The following is a 25,122-nucleotide window of genomic DNA, read 5'->3' as shown; positions in this document are numbered from 1 at the left end:
AGATAAAACAAGAGATGAATATGAGTTTATATATACATAAAATATTTTTTGGAGTTGTATCAAAAATAAATCAGTAAAGTTCTGAAATTGTAGTTTATTCATTGGATTTCCTAATTGGTTGAATATGTTACTTTGTTCTTGGATTTGGAAATCTTGTGAACCACACAACTCCAAAACGCTTTTCCTTGCCATGGTTTAATCAACCTTCTGCAAGAAAAAAGTTCAATCATCTTTCTTATGGTGTTTGTTTGCTGCCTCTAAGGTGCAGATTCGCCAATTGCTTACTACTTAGTGCTCATGGGTTTTGGTTCAAATCGGTAGAATTTGGCTGGAACAGAAACTAAATACAGAAACATTTGGTAAGACAAATACAAAACATGAGAGAGGGGTTGAATTCTGTGATCTAAAAAAAATACAAATTTCTTATGGATAATTGCATTTGCCATTGATTTTCCAAGTACTAGGTAGAATTATTATCACTGAGTATGCCTTTGAAGGGTAAGGACTTACTTAGGAATTCAGTCAATACTTGGAAAACCTTCTATTATCAATACTAAATCATTCAAAAACTGAATAAATTGAATATCATTAACATAAACAGATGAAAATTTAGGCATAGACTTGTGGATTCTGAAGCAGGTAGGCTTCCACCACTTTACAGACTCCAAGAGAGCTTTCCCTTCCTTCCTTTATCTCTTCTTCTTTGACTTCAAAATCCCCTATGACATTGTATTTGCTTGTCATTTTACAGAGGCAACCACCATCACTTGTGGCCTCAAATTTGACCTCATAAGCTATGGACTCAAGCTTTTCCCCCAATGGTCCCCCTTCAATCATAGTGTATTTGCACTCTAATTTCTCCTTATCAACCTCATCAATCCTGTGTTTCACATATTTGAAGGGGCCAGCTGCACAAAAATCAAAACACAAGAAATTTTTCAGCTACTATACACACAGATATATTCATACAAATAGGTACAATATTACTTTGTAATCCATTACTTTCACTTTAGTTTGTTAAAGTGTTTTTGCTAACCTTCAGAAAAGTTAACCTGCTCAATGCTTCCAGCTTCCCCATCTCCTTGGACCACGTTGACCTCTTTTATGAACTGTGGTAAGAGCTTTGGAAGCAAAGTTCTTGAGTCAGTGATCAAGGCCTTGAACATGCGTGATGGAGCAACAGCGGAGGAATAATCATATGTAAAAGTTGTTCCTCCCATGGTCACAGAAAACTCAAGGTTGTGAAAGTTGGATCCCAAGGGAGAGCACTTTACAGGTCTTGTGGTTATATAGGAATGATCACTTTGATGGAAATTAATATGTTTATTGATGCAGCTTAGGGAAAATGGGCATTTATTTGACAGTTAAGAATGGCATTTTTTATTGGAAAACTTTCAAATCAATGAGTGAATGATTAATGAGTTTTGTATTTCATATTTCCAAATAATTGTATGAAACCTATACAATACACATGGGCGGCTATTGGCAGAATAAGACCTTTTTGCAAACATTATGGACATGAATTCCTGCAAGTGAAAATATTGCATTACCAACCTCATGAGTTGTTTGAATCACAAGGTGTCATTCACCATTTTTGAACAATCAATATGCCTTGAGGCTATTAGTCAAAGAGCATTAGCTACTAGGACACAAACAAAATTCCACATAAAATACCTTAATTAGTAAGTGACTTTTTGAAGTGATACCAAAAACAAATTCGTAAATATTTGATCCAGAACGGACAATATCTTATCATTACATAGAGAAAACAAAGAAAAACTGTGACAAACTTCTGATGGAAAAGAAAAATACACAACCGGGTGATTGGTTAATCTTTCATTAGCAGAAAAGAGAGTTTATCTTAGTGTATTGATTGTGGCACAAGGTGTTTGGTAGTTAATTATCACTAGAAAGAATAGTTCTTGGATCTTGATTCTTATTAGGAAGAAGGCTTGTCTTATTAGAAACAGGTAATGCACGAACAATCAACAGGGTAGCGATTCTACTTTAATATATAGAGACAGATTTTGCTTTAAAATATTTGACAATTGCTATGATATAATTATGTCTGTTGATTTTGTCTATGGGAATATTTAAGTAAACAGATAAATACAAAAATTCATAAGAAAATGATATGGTAAATCAACTTAAATGTTGTTGCAGCAAATTTTATTTTGTATCTGATGAAAAACTAAAATATAAGGATAATAGTTTTCACTTAAAAACTAAGTATTTTAATTATATATGTAGTTTTGGTGTTTTTCCTATGATTCATGATTAAAGAAATAGAGACAAGTTAAAACGGTATTAGGAGAGGAAACTTTAATACTTTTTTATATTGATTTTTTAGTAAATGGTATAAAAAAAAAATACTTGGCATGGATCAATGTTTTGGTACTGTTATTTATAATGTCCAAGTTCAGACCCCCTTTCATTTTCTGTCTTTATGCTTCGTTGCTTTCGAGGTTTGTTTCACCAAATGAAAAATATGAAAACAATTGTAAGATTAACCAGAAAAGGCATGAAGTTCTGTTTCTTGTAACAGGATAAAACATCAGTTATTAAAAATTTATAACACTGTCACACAGGTTTCTGAGAATATGAAACATCTAAAAGTATAATTTCTTGATAACTTCATTTCAAAATTCTGATTTATACGATAATAGTATATTCTTGCAGGAACAGAAGCCATGTGTTTAACCAAAATTTGTAGCTTTCATTTGCCAAGTCAAAGTCTGACTCGAGAGAACCAAATTATGGTGCACAATGAGCTAGAATATCACATTATTCCGTGGTGAATTTTGCATCTCTATCGTATGATAGGGGCCCAATTAAATAAAGTTATCCGTATGTCCCAATAAATTGATGGAACGTTGATAGGATAAGAAATTGAAGTTTCTGATTAAAACCCCTCATTGGTCTTCATAGTTATTACACTTAAACGATTTTGGCGTAACCAAGCAGCATTGGGAAGCATAAGGTTATAGGATTCATTGACCCTATGCATTTGGACAGTTCTAACAGGTCAATTTTTGTTTCGGAACTTTCATGAAAGGGATTTTTCATGTAAGTGTAATATTCTTCTGATGATAAAATTGTTTCATATTATATTTACTAATCAGTAATAAGCTTGCACGTCACAATCTGCTAAAGCAGTTTTAGCAGACATTGTTTTTTAAGTTCCAAAAATGAACAATCACAGATCAGTTTCCTTTCAGATTCGAAAAAACTTCGAGACAAAGGCAATGGTCCAAGTTCCAGTAAGCCAAACTACTACGAAAACATCGTTTTCATGGCTTGTGGAAAGCTCGTGGCTCGATTACGTAAAATTTCTTGTGGTGTGATTTTTCATATAAACCTCTTATTTACCACTTTTATGACTGATACCATTAACATAGTCAATTTCTGGAAGCAATTAAAGGGAAAAATGAAAAAAAAGTGTACCAATTAACCATTGTGTTTGATCATCCCACCATTTAAGTAGTAATCGTGTGATAGTGTGTATGTATCACCATATTTGGCTATCAGTGCCCACAAAAGTAAATAAAATTTTATTATAAGCCATATCATATTTGGCAACCAGATTATAGGCTGAATTTAGAGCACAACATGTTATAATCCGATGCAAAGGTGCCCTGTATATAAGATCAGTTCAAGGCTTCAAGCATAGGCCTCTGGGTTTGCCACAAGATAAGCATCCACTACCTTGAGGAGAGCCAAGCCTTCTTCCTTTGCAGCCTTGAAATCCTCCTCTTTGACATCAACCCCTGCTTTGGGCTGATAAGTGCTGACATTCTTGGTCTTGCAACCTCCCTCTTCAGTGGCCTCGAACTTAAGCTCGTGTGAAATTGAATCCACTTTTTCCAGTGCACCATCCCCCTCAATCACTGCGTAGCTGTAAGTCAATTTCTCAGGGTCAATTGCATCAATTCTATGCTTCAAGTGTTTGATCTTATCACCTGCATTGAAGGCATTACCAATAACGATCTCTGTTAGTCATTTCTGTTTGAAACCTACCAAAAGAGATATGGGATTATCTCAAAATATACTTAGAAAACCAACTCTAGAGCACATAAAGGTGAAAACTAATGAGTTCTTAACTTAAGATCACATGGTTAGAGAAATCATTATATGATTTAGAACTACCATGTGTCTATTATCTTCTTTGGTCTTCACATGACACACAATTAGTCACAAATAACAACAAAAAAAGATAAAGTGAAAATCAGTGTGAAATGGTGCAACTGACCTTCAGCAATGGTTATCTCCTGAATGCTTCCAGGACCTCCATTCCCTTCAACCAATTGAACATTCTTAATGGCCTCAGGCATCAGTTTGGGAATGAGGTTTGGAGCATCAAGGATCAAAGCCTTGAACAACCTTCCTGGCTGGACAGTGCTAGTAAACTCCTCTGTGAAAGTGAGTGCCCCCATGCTGCTTAGAAGTTTGAATTGAACTACAAGATATTGATAGAAACTTAAAGTTTATGAGCACTAGGAAATGCAGTGATGTGAGATATCAGAGATGTGAGTATTTATAGATGAAGAGGATAACAAAGCAATTAATACCACATTTGACAATATTTCAACAAACTACGAAGGTGCCTGTCCCACTAGAGTAAAGTGGACCGTCCCTTTGCATGCCTTATTAATTCCAATGGAAGTCTTTGTTTCCTTCACCAAAGTAAACATCTAATCGGACAACGCAACCTGTGACCCTAATGCTCCTAAATCTATGCAGTGACTGATTTTATGAAATCACATACATGGAGTAGGCTGATTAATAATATACTCTAGCATGTTTTTGGCAACCATAGTGGAATGAATTTTTCACTGTAAATCCTAACACCTTAACATTTTTAGGGATTAAGACCTCTCCAAGGTGTAATAGATTCCAATATTTCCTCAGCATGACTTCAACATACGCCCACCGACTCACCGTTATTTTAAGCATGTCCAACATAAATGAGGGGGTTGGATTTCTATTTGAGTCTCTAATGCAGTTGAGAATTTATTGGCTGCAATTTATGCACCCACTTTGTGTAGGCACAAGGATCTCAATTTAACTAAGAAGCAAATACAAAAATCTTGAGAAATATAATAGGTGTGTGGAAATGGATCTAGCCTCGTAAAACCAGAGCAAATTACAGTAAAACAATAAAGAATCATGTTCTTTCCTTTTCACCATCTTAATGCTATAGTTCTCCCTACGGTATTCATAGCCATCAATGACTGATCATGGTTGCTCTTTTTGCATATCAGAGACCATAGGCTCCTAGTGTGCCTGCCTACCTGTCTAAAACAAGCATCGAACTCATTGATGAATTTCCATTCCCCCACCTTGTAACAGATTGCTTTAAACTTTTAATGAGTTGTTTGACTATTTACTGGAAAATAAATAAATTCTATGTAGATAAATAGAAGTTGATCGAAGCTTGTCGTAATTAATGGCCGAAACAGGTAGTTGTGGTCTCCATTTTTAGTTCAGCATCATTCTCTCTGTAAAGGAAAAATTACAGCCGAAGAACACAAAAATGTAATGTCAATCCAAGGGGAGAAAATTAAAGTGGTTACAATCAGAGTATTTTTAATAATTGTAATCCACTCAATAACTACATTAAATCAGAGTATTTTTTGTGGCTATTAAGATAGTTAACCTCTTAAATGTATTAATATATATCTCACTTATCTTTCTTTTTAAATTAAATTTAATATTTATTTTAAAAAAATCAATGGTTAAAAATGACTGTCATGATATAAGTATTTAGCATAAATAAAAATATTATTTATTTACTTAAAATATTGTATCAAATTTTAATTTATATATAAAATATTTACTTATTATATATATTGTACAAAATAGACAGTCAAGTCCATTGCACAAACTAAAATAATATATGTCTGATGGTAAAAAAAAATAATTACACAATTTAATGGGTTAATAATTAAATATTAATAACAATTTTTCGTAATAAATTAAGTTAGAAATACGTTAAAATGAGAATAAAAATGTATTCATAACATGTTACATTGAAAAATAAACAAATAAAAGTTTATACAATATTAATATAAAAGTTTCTTATAAGTGAAAATAATGATTATATAAATCAATAATAGATTTTAAAATATAGATTAATTTAATTAATTAAGTTATATGCTTGATTAATAATTTTGAGTTGAAGGTCAACACAAAAATTGTTTTATTTTACACTTATTTATATGTTCTAAAATGCTTCCCCCAATTTCACTTGAATCAGATAAATTATGAGTCTGCTTTCAAATTATTCAACTCTGCTGCATAAATATCTTCAATTTTATTTGAATCAAGCAAATTCAAACAAAACATCACTGACAAACAATTTTTCTTCTTAGACAATAAATTCACCGCCGGATACAGATCAAATTTAAATCAATATGAATAATGAATAAGCGTTGCTAAAAATTCCCAAAAATTTATACAGAATTGAGTAGCAAAAATTAGGTTAGGGAATAAGCTATTGTTGGTGAGAAGAGAGGCAGAGGGAGAGAGAAAACTGAGCCTGTTGGCATTGCTGGCGCTTCAGAGCGGTGCCGGCGGTGGAGCAAAGGGTGCGCACCGCCTCCGATTCTTCGGGACACGCCGACGAAACAAGGCACAAGGCCAACGCCTGGTTAAGGTGGCGACACGCTGAGTCGCGACTTGGACCCGCCGGAATTCGACGGTGGCACTCTCGCAGAGCGTTCTCCATACGCTCGCACGTGTCTTCCTTTCTCATCTTTCTCGTTCGTTCTAAATCGCACAATTGAGCATGCAGATTCTCACTACCAATTGTAGTTACTCTAAACCAAGAAAGACTGAAACGACGTCGCCGAATGTAATTATATTTAATAAAATAATATAGTTAAATATATATATCAGTGAAATATAATTATAATTAGCATTGATGTGAGAAAATATAATTAATAAACTAATTTTTATATTTACTTCTAATTTTCGGTTTTTAGGTTAGTACAATCTAATTTATTTTTGTAATTTAGTTGTCCAAGTTTGACTAACATATCCAAATAAGAAATTTAGTTTTCATAATTTTAACTACACAGAGAAATTTTATTTTTGTCTTTCATTTAGCATTAAAACTTAGCAGATATTGATAAATCTATATAACCATACATGTGACATTACCTATTTAAAAAAAATCAATTAATAAAAAATACAAACAGTTTAATATATTATAAATAATATCATAAATAATTGGGTTATGATTTTAACATTGAGATTAAATTTTGTTTATTTATTAATTCAAAAGTTACTATCTTTTAAATATTAATCTACATTAAGTAATTAAATCATCAAGGCTTAAAACCCTATGGTTTTAATATATAGAATAAAATCTAATAAATTAACTCAACAAAATTTTAGTTCCTTTAAATTACTATCTTTAACCCTTGTGTTAATTTTAATAGTGATAACTGTGCTATGAAATTAATAAAGTTGTCAGTTTTAAAATAAAAAGAATTGCTATGTTAATTTGTGATTTCACTAAATATTAAAATAAGAAATATATTTATAGGAATTAAACTAAAAAAAAATGCAACAACTAAGAGAAAATTGATATAATTTTTTGGAAAACAAATAATGTATTATCTGAACTAAAAACCAAAACAACATATCTACCAATAAGTTAAATAATTACATATTTACGTGTTACACTAAAGTTGATTAACATTTAAGCGTATTTTTGTTGACACTAATAATTTATTTAAAAAAAAATGTTAACTAAATTAGTTTTATTAATTATACAATTCTTTTTTTTTCGTTGTATTTAATTATGAAAATATTTGTCATTATTGAAAAACTACGTTAATATTTAGTATTATTGAAAATTTACAATAATCAATCGAATATACTTTTTTACTTAGAAAATTGTTTGTAATTTATGATCTTATTAATGTTAATTTGTAAAAGTAAAATGATCTAAATAGGTCGATAGGTCATTTTGAAATCTCATTCAACAAGTCAAGTAAAACTAACAAAAATATATAATTGAAATTGAATTAGGTATTTTTTTTTGTGGAAAAATGAAAAATATTTAAAATACATAGATTTTCTCTTTTAAGAAAATAATATTTTAAATACGTGCAAATAGTATTTCTTCACCATTCAAAATCTAAAACTTTTTAAGATTTGAAGAACTATTAAACAAATTATCCATTAAAAAAAAGTGAACTAGTACTTAATCATCATTCTAATAAACAACTCTTTTAAACAACTATAATCCTCTTTATGAAATAAAAATAACAATATATACTTCTTATTTTAGACCTCAAAAATACGATGATTTCTTATTTTAGTCTTTTACAAATACATAATTTTTATTTTAGTTTCTAATACTATATTATTATTATATAGACATTTTAATTATACCATCATTAGCTAAAGAAAGAGAAAACTAAAAAAATTAGAGACTAAAGTCTAATGATATGGAGACTAAAAGTCTTATATTAGAGTTTCATTTTTTTTTTCAAGAAGAGTTTTTTATATAATATACGAAGTGACTCAAATTTCAAACAAACAAAAATCTCAATTGAAACACAATTTTTAAACATTTCAATTATTATAAAAAAAGTTAAATTTAAATCCGACCAACATTCAAATATTCGAATAGATAATGAAAATTGTTTAAATGGAAACAATTTTGGAATTTAATTAAGGTATATCAATAATATTTAAATTTTTATGAATAATAATAATAATAATAAATATATAAGGATCTTCTCCCGCCACTGTAAGATAGAAGACTTGTAGATTCACCAAGGAGGCGCCGACATCCCTAATTTATTTTGCAACCACCAAGCACAGTCGAATTCAAAGAAAAAAAACGGTAAAAAGATTCGACCTTTTCACCTTCTTTGAGGTTTGGATTTCCTCATCTTCATCCCCTTTTCACCACGCGCTTGAAGTATGGCGAATGATGCAGAAGATTTCGCTCAATTCGGGATTTCAAAGGAGGTGAATGGCTTTTTCCTTTCTTCGCATCATCCTCTCTTAAAAATGCAGGCATTCTGAGAATTAGGGCATGCTCTTGTTTGAATTGTTTTTCAGGAAAAGGATAAGCTTGTTGGGGAAGTGATTAGGTATGTGCTTTTCAAAACCCATCATACTTCAGGGTGCCCTATTAAGAGAGAGGAACTCACTCAAGTCGTTACGAAGAACTACCATCAGCGTAGCCTTCCTGCCTTTGTTATCAATGAAGCTAAGGACAAGCTTTCCTCCGTATTTGGGTATGAAATGAAGGAGCTTCAAAGGGCACAACCTTCATCCAAAGCCCAAACTCGGGCATCCCAACAGAGTGAGCATTTCGCCTTTTTCTTCTTTTCTCTTTTCATTCTATTTATGGTTCTGTTAGGATATAGCTTTTCCATCACTCATGCAAAGAAATTGAATGCACTTTCTCTTGTAAGCTTAAACTTATCTTATGAGTATGCTAAAAGAGAATTATTTTTATCAAATAATCATGTAATTTATTTTATATATATATATATATATATATATATATATATATATATATATATATATATATATATAAAGGGATTTTTCATTTACGTATTTTACCTTTAATTATATTTGAAAACTAAAAAAGAGAATGTAAATTTTGTTGTGAAATAAAATTTAATATTAAAACTCACCTTTTTATTCCTTCGTGCCTTGATTTCTTCATTTCCAAACAATGCACATCATTTTCCTCACTATTTCAATGCTTCTTCCTTCTTTTCCATGCTAACAGAGGCATCGTTATTAATACGAACAACTAATTATGAGTTTATGATCCTAGGTAGAGAAAACGAGTTAACATACTATCGAACACTTTTCTAAGTAAACTTGAGGAAACTCTTTTTAGTTGTATACTTGCATAAACTCTCGAGTCGGCAAGTGAGTTAACGAATTTGATATCTGTATAATTCTTTTCCTTCATTGGTCCTATAGTATTGGTATTTTATTAAGAATCAAACTGTTTGTAGAAATGAGCTCCTTTCTGAAATGTTTTCATTTTAAGAACTTGTGCTTTTATGAATTTATATATAAGTAGGTCATATATATGACTTTAATCTTACTTTGCACTAATGTACTATCATAACTTATTATTGTAGTCTGATTCTTGTCTTTGTTATGAGTTGAAATGTTGAACTATTGTTGTGTAAAAGTATCATGCTATGTGCATATGTTATTATTTGTTCTTTTTACATTTTCCTACAAGTTTGAGAAAAATCTATAAATAGAGTCTGTGTAGACTCTCGAGTTTAATAACCTTGACATTGCTTGTTTAAACAACTCACTCAAGTAATGCGCGGTAACATAATATGTTTCTATGGAAAAATTTGTTAAGCAACTTACTAAGCACCTAAGGGGCGATGTTCTAAGAATGAAAAGAGAGAGACATTAGAAATATAATAAATGATGTGACAAAGAGCAATAGTAGACAAAAAAAATGATGTGCTAATTGCTATATGATTTGTTGTATGTCTATCACATTTCAAGATAAAATCAGTTCTTGGAGAAGTTAAATGAGAACTCTTCTATGAACGATGAAGTGCATAAGTTGTTTAAGAGCTTAATCAATTTTGTCCTTTTATTTTATTCTTTTATAGGTGTTTATTTTATTAATCAAACAAAACCTATAACTCACACTCCATTGTAATGATCGGGTTGTTGAAAATTTTGAGTTCTATTTGTGAATTTTTAATGACAGTTTGAGCACAGATTGATTTATACTTGTTCAAAGCTGGTTGTGTTCCCCAGAATTTTCCAACAATATTTTAGGTTTTGCCATCTTCATTTTCTTCTAATGGTTTAATGATGTTTGTTCTTTCAGGTGGGACAGATCCAAAATCATACATTCTCATAAGTCAACTTCCTCCTGATGTATATGAAAAATATGTTGTGGATGAGAAAACTGCTCATCTATCTGGATTCACTTTTGTCGTGATTAGTATTGTCCATCTTGCTGGTGGCAAAATTCCAGAAGGTATGCTATTGTTAATTTAGTGTCACAATGCTAAAATTATACATGTATATATCTCTATCCACCTCATAAACTTATATTGAAGTCAATGCTACTACTACCTTGATGTCTCTAGACAAATGTTGTAAATACCAAGGTTCTGCTTTCTTTTTCATTTTGCTTGTTATTGGCCTAAAACTTTAGTGAAAGTTAACACTATGGAACTCCTGGTGAGGGAACTGCAGACATTCTATGGAGCCAATTAAGGAGGATGGGTTTGGCCTTGGGTGAAAATGAAGGAAGTCATCCAGTCTTTGGAAATGTTAAGCAGGCATTGGAACTTCTTGTTCAGCAAAGGTGAAATTTGTTTGATGTGATGGATTTAAACCATAATATCTGTTGCCTTTTGTGACACTTCTGATTTCCAGGGACAAGCAATGTTGTAGTTATTTATTCTTCCTTTACTTTGTAGGTATTTACAGAAAGACAAAGTTAATGGTCCTGAAGGCAATACCCTATATTATGAGCTAGCTGAGAGAGCTTTAGATGCACCCATGAATGACAGGGTGAAGGAATACATCTCTCAGGTAGTGTTTTTGAAAAGTAAATCATATAAGTTTTTGGTTAGTTCTTTCTTTTTTTATAAAAAATAAAAATAAAAATAAACTCAGTCTAATGTTGCGCAATAATAGCAGATTTAATTGAAGACACAATTTCACTAAGGGCTTATTCATTAAGCTCTTATCACACTAGGGTTTATGCCATAAAAAAAAAAAAAAAAAAAAAAAAAAAAAAAACAGAGAGAGCTTATTTTGATAAGCTACACGAGAAACTTATTGAAACAAGTTAAGATTGTATGGTAGTTCTTGATCAATGTAAATATCATGTACTACTTTTAGTTTTGGATAATCCTATTATTTTACTTGTGTCTATCTGAAACATGTTTCTCTTGCAGATTGTACAGGATAATACTACAGTGGGTGCTGCCTAAGAGCTAGTTCTTCGTTCTCTCAACTGGGATATAGTTATGCTGATAAAAAACAATAGTAGAGAAATAGAGATGAGATCATGGTTCCAATTGATTACTAACTTTAAGCCTTGAACTCTTCAAGAATCTCCATCTAAATCCTGTCTTCAGTGAAATGTGCAGGTGTTAAGATTTAGGTTCAGATTTGTCAATGATGAAAGTTTTGTAAATTTGAAGCTGATTGTGTATATAACAAAGGTTAAGTTTAATCTTATTTTATGTATTTAAGGTGTTTTTTTTTATAATTTTAAATATCTTTTATTTTATATTTTAAATCTTCTAGTTGAACAAGGTATTCAAATGAATATCTGTATTATCTTGGACCAACTTTTGACCCGTTTGGGCCCAATGAGTCCATTCTAACCTACGAGTAACTGAATGACAGGAATCAGCATGGGGTTTTCTTCTCGCACTCCATTGTTTTCTTCCTTCCTGCACCCCACCCCACCTTTTGCTGCCATTTTCATTTTACTCCTATAAAATATATATTAAATAAATAAATTATTGTTATATATGGAATATGAAATGTATGAAATTTGAGACATGCCGGATTCGTTCAAAACTCTATCAGATTACGAAATTTGATTAACAAAATTTGATTAACAAGCACAAAAACTTATATAAATGGATTATAAAATTTAATAAAAAGAAATTGATAATAAAAACATTTATATTACCATAAAGGATGCTCCATTATAGATGCGGCCTGCATAATTAAATGACAATTTCAAGCCTAGTTTATAAATGAAAGAAACATGTATACATACAACATCTCTGACAATCATTTTTATATTAACCATGGAATGCAGGAAGAAACCTCAACAGCATTCAGATCTATTGAAAAAATCACATGTGAGTAAAATCTGCTATGACAGTGGAATTTACTTGAGTTAGCAATTAAATACATTTATTGTAATGTTTTAGAGTATAATTTTATTTAGATTTATACTTTAAAGTTTTAATTTGATTTGAGTTTATATTTGACTGCACCTAATAATGTAAAATGATGCGAAGGGTCTTATTCAATCTTTGTAAGAAAGAAGCATGCAGTAAAGCTAATTAGAAAACACCAAATTCTTTTTTTTTTAAGACAAGAAAAGAATGGTTTAACTTTCTTATATGTTTCTCATATTGTTTATTCCTTTCTTAATGCTTCAGCTTCATTTCTCTTACAATTTCTTTCTTTGTTGTGTGGTGACTTTTCTAAAAGAAAAAGAAAGAGCCTCTATCTATCCTTTTTTCTTGCTTATTGTTTATTTTCCCCTTCTACGTTCTTTTCTTCATTCTTCAATTCTCAATTTCCTTTCTTTCATTTTCTTTAATTAATGTGAGGTGACTTTTCTGGAAAAAAAAATTCTATCTTTTACTGTTATTCAGTATTCTAGAAAAAACAGATTGGTCCCATTACAATGTATTTATCCCAAGAAAAATAAAATCTACTAATTGTACATAATTATAAAAGAAAACAAGACCTATTTTAGATTTAGCTTCGATTTTCTAAATTAACAACCCTAACACATTTTCAATTAAAAAATTAACTCTCTTAAATCTCTTTTGCAAATAAATAATTTAGCCTTTAACCATATCTGTTTGTTCCTTGAATTTTAGTGTTAATTATGCTGATAGAGTTTATTGAGTCATGTACTAACATTTTTAGATCGTTAATACATTTTAATTTGTTATTTAATTCACTTACTATCTTCTGACTTGCCACACTTAACTTGCCCTTAAAAGGAGGACATAAGTACTTATAAAATATTAAAATTTAAATTAAAAATATAATTTGAATTTTTATGATCGATAGATGTAAACATATAATAACATTGTAATTCAAACAATCATCACTTATAATAAGTTTGTAATATCTATTTACAAATAAGATAAAAGTTAAAGATTAATTAAGATATTATTAAAACTAAAATGTTTATATTTATAAAGGAAGTAAACTTCTGAATATGATATACATAAAAATTAAAGACAACAATTAGAGGATGAACAAAAGTTATATTATTATCATTATAGTTTCACAACATTATTATACATGCATACACACAAACAAGTCTTACATAATCTCACACTTCTCAATGAAATAAAGTGATGGAAAGAACACAGAAGCAACATAATCCACAGACGAAAGCATGTTTTAGTTGTAATCAGGATTAGCCAAAAGATAATCATCAACAGCCTTGGCAAACACTGCAGACATCTCATTGGTAGATTTGAGAAACTCTTGTGTGAGTTCAGCATCTCCTTTTGTGTAGTATTTGCGTGTGGCCTTCACAGTACATCCTCCATCAGAATTTGGCACCAATTTGTACTCATTAGACACCTTCTCCAATGGCTCTGTCAGAAGATTCCCTTCAACTATTGTGTACTGATACACATAGTTATCTTCATCCACCACATCCACCTTTTGCTTCACATACCCTGATCATATATACCATCAAACATAGCAAATTATCATAAAAGTTCACGATTTGATCATATGTAAATCCATGACTACATGATGAAATATTGTCAATGATGATATAAGGTTTATTTGAAACATAAACTCAGTTCACCTTCAGGAAGACTGAACTTCTTAATGGTTCCTGGCCCTCCATCTCCTTCAATGATTTCAACACTTTTAACAAAGTCTGGTAAAGCTTTGGGGAAAAAATTGGAAGAATCAAGGACAATGGCTTTGTATAGTCTTGCAGGTGCCACTGCAGAAACTAGATCACTTTCTGTAGTGACAATTCCCATGATCTTTTGACACAAATTTAGGGTTAGGGCAAGAAATTATATGAAGAAGAAGAATTTGATTAGCTGATAGAGAGTGTGAGTTTGTTGATTGTGGATATGGCATTTTATATGGACATGGGAAGTGGGAAGTTCCCCTAATACGCAAACAAATTATAATGTTCAAATTAGTTTGAATATCTCTTTAAACTAATTTGCAGAAATGATAAATTAATTAATGAAAAAGTCAAATCTAAACTTTAAAAAACCAGCTCCTTCTCCAAGACTTTATCAGAGAATATTAGTCTAATATTAGTCTATGCAAGCTTGATTACTGTGTATTAATTTATATATACGCTAATGTAAGCATAAATTATTTAAACTATAAGCAGATTAAGTTCTACTTAGTTTGTACCTTAAAAAAAAGTTTATCAACTGGTTTTGTAACCATGTTGATTAGGATTATCTTTTTATTTTCCAGGAATGGAAAATGGTACGTGTACATGAACACGATGTGATACTGTTTAAAAATACTTAAATTGACTTTTGAACCAACTAGTGAAGATAAATATTTAAGTCTTTTTTATTTATATATTTATTGTTGCTTAAATTTATTAAAATGTTATTAATTTGTTTGCTATAATATTCATGTAATTATAATTTTGTTTATTGTAAATTGATATTGACGAAAAAATATCTATGTTTTGCAGTATTAAATTTGAACAATATCACATTTATTTATTAATCTTTTTACTTTTTGCAAAAAAAAAATATTTAGATATAGACATATACATATAGAAGAGGGAAAGAGGGAAAGAATAAGTATAAATTTCTAACTAGAAAGATACATTGAGTATGCAATTAAGCAATGAACATAAATTAAAGTTCATATAGTATAATAAGTTGCTGGCAAACATTGACATGCTGGTAAGATTCGCACTTTATATTAAAGTCTATTGAAAAATTATTAAAAATTTATATATAATTTTGAGTCTCATGTCTACAAAAATTAAGTAATACATAAATAAATGGATGTACAAACTGATATAATCTTTTATATAAGTTATCTTTTCGTGATTATTAGTATCAAATTTTTTTAATTAATGTAAAATTAATACAGATTTTGTTAAAAATATCTTTTAATTATTTTTTTTCAATATATATATATATAATTGTTCTTAATTTTTGTATCTTGTTTGCAAATAGGCTTAGGTGAAGGGCATTGTGCAAAATATATTAAAGGAATTATAAAGATAAGATGGCAAAAAAACTACTGGTACGATCTGAACTATATGAGAAATACACTTAAATAATATAATTTGTTGCTAACAAATTAAATGATTATCTATCACACATATCATATTGTCTTATTTTTAAAAAATGAAATAAACAACTTTAGTTTCAGGGCATCTTTATTATCTCACTAATTCCATTTGGTATAACAAGATAACATTATATTATAAATTTTAGGACATTATCATAAATTAAGACAGAGTGTAGTGTTTTTAAAGTTCAATTCATAAAATTATGGTAATAATAAATTTTGTAACTATTATAAATTTTTATATTCGTTATTATAAATCTATAATAGACGTGATTTTAGAGTTCAATTCTGAAAATTACAGCAATATCATATTTTTCCAATTTGGTTTGTTGCAAAGTTAAATTTTTAACTATGAAGCTTAACTTATATCATTCTTTTTACATTTTGTGGATTTCTTGTATTCTTTATTCTTGTCTTGATTCTTGAAAGTTCATTTTATCCACTCCCTATATCTTCCATTTCATACAAAGTCTTATATTCTTTATTCCTTTCTTAATTATTGAAGTTTTCATTTTGTCCAATCCTCAACTTTCCCTTTCTTGCAATTTCTGATATCTGTGATATGACTTGTTGGTAAAGGGAGAGGCTTCATCTTTTTATTTCTTTCCATACATTTCTTATACAATTATTATCCTAGAAAACCAACTATCATAATTAACCTGTATATTATTCATTATAGTATTATCATTCTATGTCAGATTATTTAATGCCCTCTCTCCAAAAGTCTTAGAATTATTTATCTTTTTCAGCTTCATTATTGATGATTAGTTTATATATAAGTTTAGGTACACGAGTACACGTTGGTTGTTTATATCATAAGCAAACTCTATCCTGTATAATTCATTAATTAAGATAATCATATGTGTGTGTTTTGAATAGCTGTTATCGAAAGCATGAAATGGAAATTGCAACACAGTATAAGATTATTCCTTTGCGTATTACAGAATACAGATATGGAGATCGACATCAACACCAACAAGACAAGTAGATTTTCGATCGTATTACAGTACTCAACCAAATTCACCGATATCACCGTAACATTTAAGAATGTTACATAAAACCAACACTTGCTCGCAAGGAAATTAAACCAAACAAGACCAAACGCAAGAAGCCACGTACGACAAGAGAGAAATTTGAAGAAGCAGATGAATCTAGTATTCTGCAGGGTTTGCCAAAACGTAACCCTCGACAGCCTTGAAAAAACCGGTTCCCCTGGCCTTTGATTCTTCAAGCACTGCCTCTAAGAGAGGTGCATCGCCTTTGGTGTGGTATTTGACAGCGACCTTGGAGATGGAACCACCATCAGGACCAGGCACAACCTTTGTCTGAAGTGTGATTTTCTCCAAACTTTCATGCAACCCTGGTCCTCCCACTATGCTGTAATCAAATCCCAGGTTAGCTTCGTCCACTGCATCGATTTTCTGCAGCACAAAACTCGTTTCGCTACCTGCAACCATCATAATAAATTAATACCACTCAAACCCAAAATCTTAATAGAATATCTTGATATGATGTTCAACTTTCTTATTTTTATTACTCACATACTTAATAAAACCAATCTGAATTAGTAATCATGTATGTATGTATACACAATCAAAACAAACACTTCTCAGCTTATAATACACAAACACATTAAGCTAAAAGTAAAGCATAAAACGAGAGTTAACATTGTTAATGTCTATACACACACACACACACACACTGACCTTCAAGAGCTGTTAGCTTCTTGATGGTTCCAGGTCCACCATTTCCTTCAACAATTTCAATGCTCTGGATGACAGGAATAACCTTTGGGATGATGATGTCTGAATCTTTTGTGAGAGCTTTGTACAAAATTGCTGGAGGCAGTGTAGAGGAGTTCTCATCATCGTGAGCAAAAACACCCATGATCGATAATATAAACACACAAAAATTAATTAACACAGATTCTGAGATTAGAGTGTGCTTGGTTTGTGATGTGGTTTAGGGTATAGGGAGAGATGGTATTTATAGCCTCACACCAGCTACCATTCTTACTCATAAATGCTACTCAATTATCTCAACAACTTCACTCTCCATGGTGCTCGTCACGATGTTCATTTAATTATTGGATCATGAAGTATATTCCAAGTTTTATAATGAGATTAGGTGAATGAAGACTAAGAATTAGTCACAAAAGGTGGAATAAGTATCAGTACATCTTATTCTCTAATCAAAATGCTAGCAATCATGTACCTTTTTTAATGTTTTATGAATTCATAGTAGATTTTATGTATAGTTAATGATAGAAAATATTAAAAAGAAAATGTCAAATAGTTCATAGTTGATTCTTCTCTTATACAGATCGATCAACCCTAACAGAACTTGCAAATAAACCTTTTCATATAAAAATTAATTTATGAAAGTTTTAATTTGTTTTTTTCTTAACTTATGCTAAATCAGCTTTAATATTAATTTCTTTTACATTTTTAAATATCTATAAGTGCATCCAAACATATTTATAATACCTTAGAACATTCTTACCCAATGAGAATATGGTGGACTTCAATAAAATGAAGAACCCAACAAGGTTATGACAAAAATTAACCTGTTTGAGTGAAATCAAACTTCTGATGAAAATTTAGATGTGATTCTTTATACACTTTCAATATTATTTCTAATTAAAAATGAAATTTTATTTTCGTAACTTATATAAAGTTTTAATATAAATATCCGTTGTGCAAATTATTGAAATAAAAATTTAAGTCTAAAGAAAGTACATTAGACTCGGAGTTAGATTTTAAGATTCAAACACTTAGTGTATTAATTAGAGTGGAATGTAAAAAAGATTTATTATTATTCTGGTTAGAACATCCTATAGTCAATAACTTTTTGCCTTTTTACCTAAACCTTTATTTATTAGAGATATAAAATTCATGTGAATTCAAAGACGGCTTTATTTATTTATTTTTAAATAAAGAAGTTTATTAAGTTAATGAAATCACGGCTTTATTGATTTTTTTTTCAGATAATTATGTTGATGCCACTTTATTTTTTGCGTGTGCGTGTGTATATATATATATATTGGTAATAGAATAAAGTTTATTTTCTTCTCTAAGGATTTTTCTTTTACATTATTTGTGAAAACTTAATATGTGATTATCTTTCATAAAATAATTCCTCATTTTATTTACTTGTACGTTGTCTTTACTCTGATAGATATATCTAGATTAATTTTGTAGTATTCAGAATGATTCAACAAGTTCGATGTCATCAAACGTTAAAATAATAAAAAAGATATACCAAGAAATATTCTCATTTTAAAAAAAAATAGTTGCTATAGTAGTCAACGAATCTAATTCATTAGATTAAATTAAATCTATTATCAATAATAGAATTTAGTTTAACTAATAATTGATTAGCAATTAATTGACAGCTGCATGCTCACAACGTAATATCCCTCGAGAAATATCACAATTTATTAAAAAGCAAATTATTTTACCATGCTCGTTATAATATAATAAAAATCCGAAGAGTTTCATTAAATAAAGCAAATCCTATTATGAATTAATAAAAAAAATTATCATAATTGAACAAATTTTACATAAATTTTGTATAAAAGGATATTAATATCCTATGTGGAAAAGAATAACATTAAAAGATATATGTTACCAACATCCTTCGATCGAATTATTTGTCATCAAATGTGGACTTTGTCCAAATTGACCAAATGATAGAAACAATGTAACTTTGCCGACCATGAAATATATATATATATATATATGTATATGTGTGCGCGCGCGAATGCACGGTTTGTGTTGAGTCATACGCATAATTTTAAACACATTTTTTAATTTAAAATTGTACTTAATTATACAATGAACTAGTATATTTAATCTCTTAATTATAATTATACTATGAAGATAATCCAGAAAAAGTTAGAAATTGACTGAAGCAAAGAACAAAGAGTTGATGGACGGCAAAGTTTCTAAATTCACAAGCAAAGATGTGTTCTCTAATCTGGTTAATTTAATTTTTTATATTGTTTAGTTAAATAAGGTGTTTATGTATTAACAAGCTACTTATTACATTAAAATAGATAATAAAAATTGGGGTGTTCATAATATTTGAGATTCTCATTTTAAGCATATTTTAAGACAAAGTTACAATAAACATTCATTTCCTTTCGTTCCGTTGTGTTTCCAATATTTATTTATCAGCTGTGTTAATTAAGTGAAACAAACGCACACACCTATATATATCAAATTCATTGATTTGTTTTTTATTGCTAATGTATATGGTATTTGTTTAAATTAATGATATATAAGAAACATTTTCAATTATAATTATATCTTTCATCAAAATTAAGTTTAAGTAACTCATTGCATTAACTAGCCATTTTGTTTTGACTGCTAACCTCATGTCTATTTTTTTTCTGCATGAAATATTCAAGTTCTTAACGTGTTCTGGTTTATCTTATACCTAATTTTGTAGGTTTATTAAGTATGTTATGACTCTTAAGTTATTCTTCATTCAATCTCACAGAATGTAACATGGATTTTTAACTATAATACTATAAAGTTTAAAAAAATATTATTAATTTATTGGTGAGTCTGCATGCAGATATCCATGAAGGGTTGAATGGTTTACTGCAAAGAGGTTCAGTAATGAGGATTTGCCAGAAGATAGCCTTCAACGAGCTTCACAAGACCTTGGATCTTGGCTTGGTTAGCCTTCAGTTCCTCCTCAGTAAGAACAGCTTCACCTTTTGTGAAATATTTGGCATGCACCTTCCTAATTGTTCCTCCATTGGAGCCTTCTACCAGTTGGCTCTCGAATGAGATCTTCTCCAATGTCTCAGGCAAGCCACTGCCATCAATTATGCTGAAGTTGTACACAAAGCTACCCTCATCGATTGCATCAACTCTGTGCAGCACATACTTGCTTTCTTCACCTGCTCCCATGTTCATTTCATTCACATTCATCAAGTTTCTTTTACACAACAACGTTCGATTCTAGAATCTTATGTAAGTATGTGCTATGCCATGTATTGAATTAATTAAAAGGTAGCGTTTTATATTTACTGACCTTCAATGGTGGTGATCTTCTTGATGGTGCCAGGAGCTCCATTTCCTTGGGTGAATTCAATACTGTGGATGCTATCCACAAGCTTTGGGAAGAGGTTATGGAAATCCAAGGTCATGGCTTTGAAAAGCCTAGCAGGAGGCACAGCAGCAGGGGTGTCATAAACCTGAGTAAATACACCCATGACAGTGATGTGGTTGTTGTGAGAAGATGTTGGTGTTGGTTGCTGATATGTGGAAAGGGAAGTCTTTATTTATATACCAGTGGTGGCTGCCGGCTAGGGTGGCCTGCATTGGCCATGTGTGATGGTTAGGTATACTTCTACCATTTTGGTGGGGTCTCTCCTCCATTGGCATAATTTTTGGTGGAAAGAAAATATTTAGAAAAAAAGATTGACTCATTAGTCAAGTTGTGGTTTTTCTGCAATTGAAGTCATGTTCACCCACCATAAAATGTAGTGGATTCTTGAGAAAATATGAGAGCACTGAAGTGATAACAGTAATTAGTCATTTGATAAAAAAAAATACATATAAAATGTGTGTGTATGAGAAATGAGGTAGATGAAAAAAAAAAGGAGCCTATAAAAAGTAGGAAAATGTTATTTGGACAACGAAATTTTGACACAGATTTAACAACGCCACGTGTCAGCTCTTGATTGGCCAAATAAATTGAAAATAAAACAGAGAAAGGGTTACGGGGCGAGGGGTATTTTGGGATTTCGAGGTTAAAATTTGAAGAATTGGGTTTCGCGGTTTAGGGTGGGAAAGACGTTCGTTCAACCCTTGTCGCTCTCTCGCTCTCTCGCTCTCTCGCTCTCTCGTTAAAATTTAAAGAATTGGGTTTGGGCGGTTTCGGGTGGGAAAGAAGTTTGTTCAACCCTTCCATATTGTGTCTCGCTCTCTCGCTCTGTCGTTCGTCTTCGAAGCTTCCATCTTCGCTGTCGTTGTCTCGCTCTCTCGCTCTATCATTTTTACTTTGTGTTAATCTCACTTATAATGACAAAAGTAGTGATTGAAAAATGAACGCAACATTATAATAAGAATTTGAAAAGTACGAGACCATTTTCAGTAAAATTAATGGTAATTAATGGGAAGGAGTTGATCAAATTCTGAGTGGGGAGATGGGTGTTGGTCATTGATGTAAACGCAAGAAGTGTGGAGTGACCCGTGATGAGTAGGGGGACGAAGTAGTGCAAGGGATGAGTCAGAGTGTTGAAAAAATGGTCTGGTAATCGTTTACAGAATCCTGGTAAACGATTACCCGAGAGAAAATTGGATTTTGTACATAAAGTACAACACAGGTAGTCAGCCAGGTGAACAGGGGTCACCATTGGAAAAAAAGCTCAGTTTTAGGCAGTTCTGCACCTGTCTGAGGCTGGTCCAGGTGTTTCAGTGGTGGGAGAGGGTGGTTGGTGATGTGATGTGTGTCCAAGGAATGTGGGGTGACCCCTCATCAGTTGGAGGAGCAACCTCTGCAAGGGATGAGTGAGGGTGTTGAAAAAAGGGTCTGGTAATCGTTTACAGCATCCCTGTAAACGATTACCCGAGACAAAACTGGATTTTCTACAGAAAGTCCAACACAGGTACTCAGTCAGGTGAACTGGGGTCACCATTGGCCAAAAATGTGAGTTTTAAGCACTTTTGCACTTTTCTTATGCTGGTCCTGGTGTTTCAGTGGTGGGAAGTGATGTTTTGGCACCCCATGATGAAGGAAAAAAACAATGTTTATGAGATGAGCAACTTGGGTGAGATAACATGCTGTCAACTTTGACCTTTGCTGGCTATTTTACTGATAACTTTTCCCACCGACCTCCAAATGATGTGATTCTTTTTTTATTAGAAACTAGACTCAAAAATCTTTCCAATGACTACTAATTTGTATTTTTTGGACATCTGAGTTGGTACAGTTTATTCTTTCAAGTTAGCGTTTCATATATTTTTGCCAACTCTGACCTTTGCTTGTTCTTTTGCTCATAACTTTCTCCACCGAACTCCAAATGAGTTGATTCTTGTTTTGTTGGAATCTATACTCAAAGACCTTTCAAATTATGCCTTAGAAATCAAGTTTACACCTTTTTTGACACTGTAATCGATTACAAGGACACTGTAAACGATTACCCGAGACAAAACTGGATTTTGTACAGAAAGTCCAACACAAGTACTCAGTCAGGTGAACTGGGGTCACCATTGGCCAAAAAGGTGAGTTTTAAGCACTTTTGCACTTTTCTTAGGCTGGTCCTGGTGTTTCAATGGTGGGAAGTGATGTTTTGGCACCCCATGATGGAGAAAAAAAACAATGTTTATGAGATGAGCAACTTGGGTGAGATAACAAGCTGTCAACTTTGACCTTTGCTGGCTATTTTACTGATAACTTTTCCCACCGACCTCCAAATGATGTGATTCTTTTTTTATTAGAAACTAGACTCAAAAATCTTTCCAATGACTACTAATTTGTATTTTTTGGACATCTGAGTTGGTACAGTTTATTCTTTCAAGTTAGCGTTCCATATATTTTTGCCAACTCTGACCTTTGCTTGTTCTTTTGCTCATAACTTTCTCCACCGAACTCCAAATGAGTTGATTCTTGTTTTGTTGGAATCTATACTCAAAGACCTTTCAAATTATGCCTTAGAAATCAAGTTTACACCTTTTTTGACACTGTAATCGATTACAAGGACACTGTAAACGATTACCCGAGACAAAACTGGATTGTGTACAGAAAGTCCAACACAGGTACTCAGTCAGGTGAACTGGGGTCACCATTGGCCAAAAAGGTGAGTTTTAAGCACTTTTGCACTTTTCTTAGGCTCGTCCTGGTGTTTCACTGGTGGGAAGTGATGTTTTGGCACCCCATGATGGAGGAAAAAAACAATGTTTATGAGATGAGCAACTTGGATGAGATAACATGCTGTCAACTTTGACCTTTGCTGGCTATTTTACTGATAACTTTTCCCACCGACCTCCAAATGATGTGATTCTTTTTTTATTAGAAACTAGACTCAAAAATCTTTCCAATGACTACTAATTTGTATTTTTTGGACATCTGAGTTGGTACAGTTTATTCTTTCAAGTTAGCGTTCCATATATTTTTGCCAACTCTGACCTTTGCTTGTTCTTTTGCTCATAACTTTCTCCACCGAACTCCAAATGAGTTGATTCTTGTTTTGTTGGAATCTATACTCAAAGACCTTTCAAATTATGCCTTAGAAATCAAGTTTACACCTTTTTTGACACTGTAATCGATTACAAGGACACTGTAAACGATTATCCGAGACAAAACTGGATTTTGTACAAAAAGTCCAACACAGGTACTCAGTCAGGTGAACTGGGGTCACCATTGGCCAAAAAGGTGAGTTTTAATCACTTTTGCACTTTTCTTAGGCTGGTCCTGGTGTTTCAATGGTGGGAAGTGATGTTTTGGCACCCCATGATGGAGGAAAAAAACAATGTTTATGAGATGAGCAACTTGGGTGAGATAACATGCTGTCAACTTTGACCTTTGCTGGCTATTTTACTGATAACTTTTCCCACCGACCTCCAAATGATGTGATTCTTTTTTTATTAGAAACTAGACTCAAAAATCTTTCCAATGACTACTAATTTGTATTTTTTGGACATCTGAGTTGGTACAGTTTATTCTTTCAAGTTAGCGTTCCATATATTTTTGCCAACTCTGACCTTTGCTTGTTCTTTTGCTCATAACTTTCTCCACCGAACTCCAAATGAGTTGATTCTTGTTTTGTTGGAATCTATACTCAAAGACCTTTCAAATTATGCCTTAGAAATCAAGTTTACACCTTTTTTGACACTGTAATCGATTACAAGGACACTGTAAACGATTACCCGAGACAAAACTGGATTTTGTACAGAAAGTCCAACACAGGTACTCAGTCAGGTGAACTGGGGTCACCATTGGCCAAAAAGGTGAGTTTTAAGCACTTTTGCACTTTTCTTAGGCTGGTCTGGTGTTTCAATGGTGGGAAGTGATGTTTTGGCACCTCATGATGGAGGAAAAAAACAATGTTTATGA

The 25,122-nt window shown here is 31.5% G+C and overlaps 5 protein-coding genes and 1 pseudogene across 6 annotated transcripts; 1 reads left to right on the top strand and 5 right to left on the bottom strand.

Annotated features, from left to right (window-relative positions):
- Nucleotides 1-404: 404 nt before the first annotated feature.
- On the bottom strand, nt 405-5,378 carry LOC124833083 (uncharacterized; annotated as a pseudogene). The gene is made up of 4 exons (XR_015784029.1): nt 4,250-5,378; nt 3,660-3,959; nt 1,037-1,213; nt 405-908 (listed from the first exon to the last, which is right to left on the bottom strand). The product of XR_015784029.1 is annotated as an uncharacterized LOC124833083 (transcript).
- Nucleotides 5,379-6,291: 913 nt separating this feature from the next.
- LOC124833081 (cytochrome C oxidase biogenesis Cmc1-like protein) lies at nt 6,292-6,869 on the bottom strand. The gene has a single exon (XM_047307460.2). It carries the CDS (start codon nt 6,752-6,754, stop codon nt 6,494-6,496), a length of 261 nt encoding a protein of 86 aa, XP_047163416.1. The 5' UTR covers nt 6,755-6,869; the 3' UTR covers nt 6,292-6,493.
- A 1,914-nt stretch (nt 6,870-8,783) lies between these two features.
- On the top strand, nt 8,784-12,228 carry LOC124833079 (melanoma-associated antigen G1-like protein). Its single transcript, XM_047307458.2, has 6 exons — nt 8,784-8,988; nt 9,082-9,328; nt 10,850-11,002; nt 11,224-11,335; nt 11,451-11,565; nt 11,934-12,228. The coding sequence occupies exons 1-6, from the start codon at nt 8,941-8,943 to the stop codon at nt 11,967-11,969; spliced, it is 711 nt and encodes a 236-aa protein (XP_047163414.2). The 5' UTR covers nt 8,784-8,940; the 3' UTR covers nt 11,970-12,228.
- Nucleotides 12,229-13,997: 1,769 nt separating this feature from the next.
- Nucleotides 13,998-14,838, bottom strand: LOC124833080 (major strawberry allergen Fra a 1.04-like). Its single transcript, XM_047307459.2, has 2 exons — nt 14,567-14,838; nt 13,998-14,432 (listed from the first exon to the last, which is right to left on the bottom strand). Exons 1-2 carry the CDS (start codon nt 14,748-14,750, stop codon nt 14,149-14,151), a joined length of 468 nt encoding a protein of 155 aa, XP_047163415.1. The 5' UTR covers nt 14,751-14,838; the 3' UTR covers nt 13,998-14,148.
- Nucleotides 14,839-16,949: 2,111 nt separating this feature from the next.
- Nucleotides 16,950-18,025, bottom strand: LOC124833077 (protein LlR18B-like). The gene is made up of 2 exons (XM_047307457.2): nt 17,757-18,025; nt 16,950-17,497 (listed from the first exon to the last, which is right to left on the bottom strand). The coding sequence occupies exons 1-2, from the start codon at nt 17,935-17,937 to the stop codon at nt 17,202-17,204; spliced, it is 477 nt and encodes a 158-aa protein (XP_047163413.1). The 5' UTR covers nt 17,938-18,025; the 3' UTR covers nt 16,950-17,201.
- Nucleotides 18,026-20,571: 2,546 nt separating this feature from the next.
- LOC124833087 (pathogenesis-related protein 10-like) lies at nt 20,572-21,292 on the bottom strand. Its single transcript, XM_047307466.2, has 2 exons — nt 21,097-21,292; nt 20,572-20,962 (listed from the first exon to the last, which is right to left on the bottom strand). Exons 1-2 carry the CDS (start codon nt 21,275-21,277, stop codon nt 20,670-20,672), a joined length of 474 nt encoding a protein of 157 aa, XP_047163422.1. The 5' UTR covers nt 21,278-21,292; the 3' UTR covers nt 20,572-20,669.
- Nucleotides 21,293-25,122: the final 3,830 nt, after the last annotated feature.

The sequence above is a fragment of the Vigna umbellata genome, chromosome 2, assembly GCF_029865625.1.
Source record: "Vigna umbellata cultivar VRB3 chromosome 2, Vumbellata_1.0, whole genome shotgun sequence".
NCBI classification, from domain to species: domain Eukaryota; kingdom Viridiplantae; phylum Streptophyta; class Magnoliopsida; order Fabales; family Fabaceae; genus Vigna; species Vigna umbellata.
The sequence above is the reverse complement of the archived record's forward strand: the minus strand, read 5'-3'. Positions and strand labels throughout refer to the sequence as shown.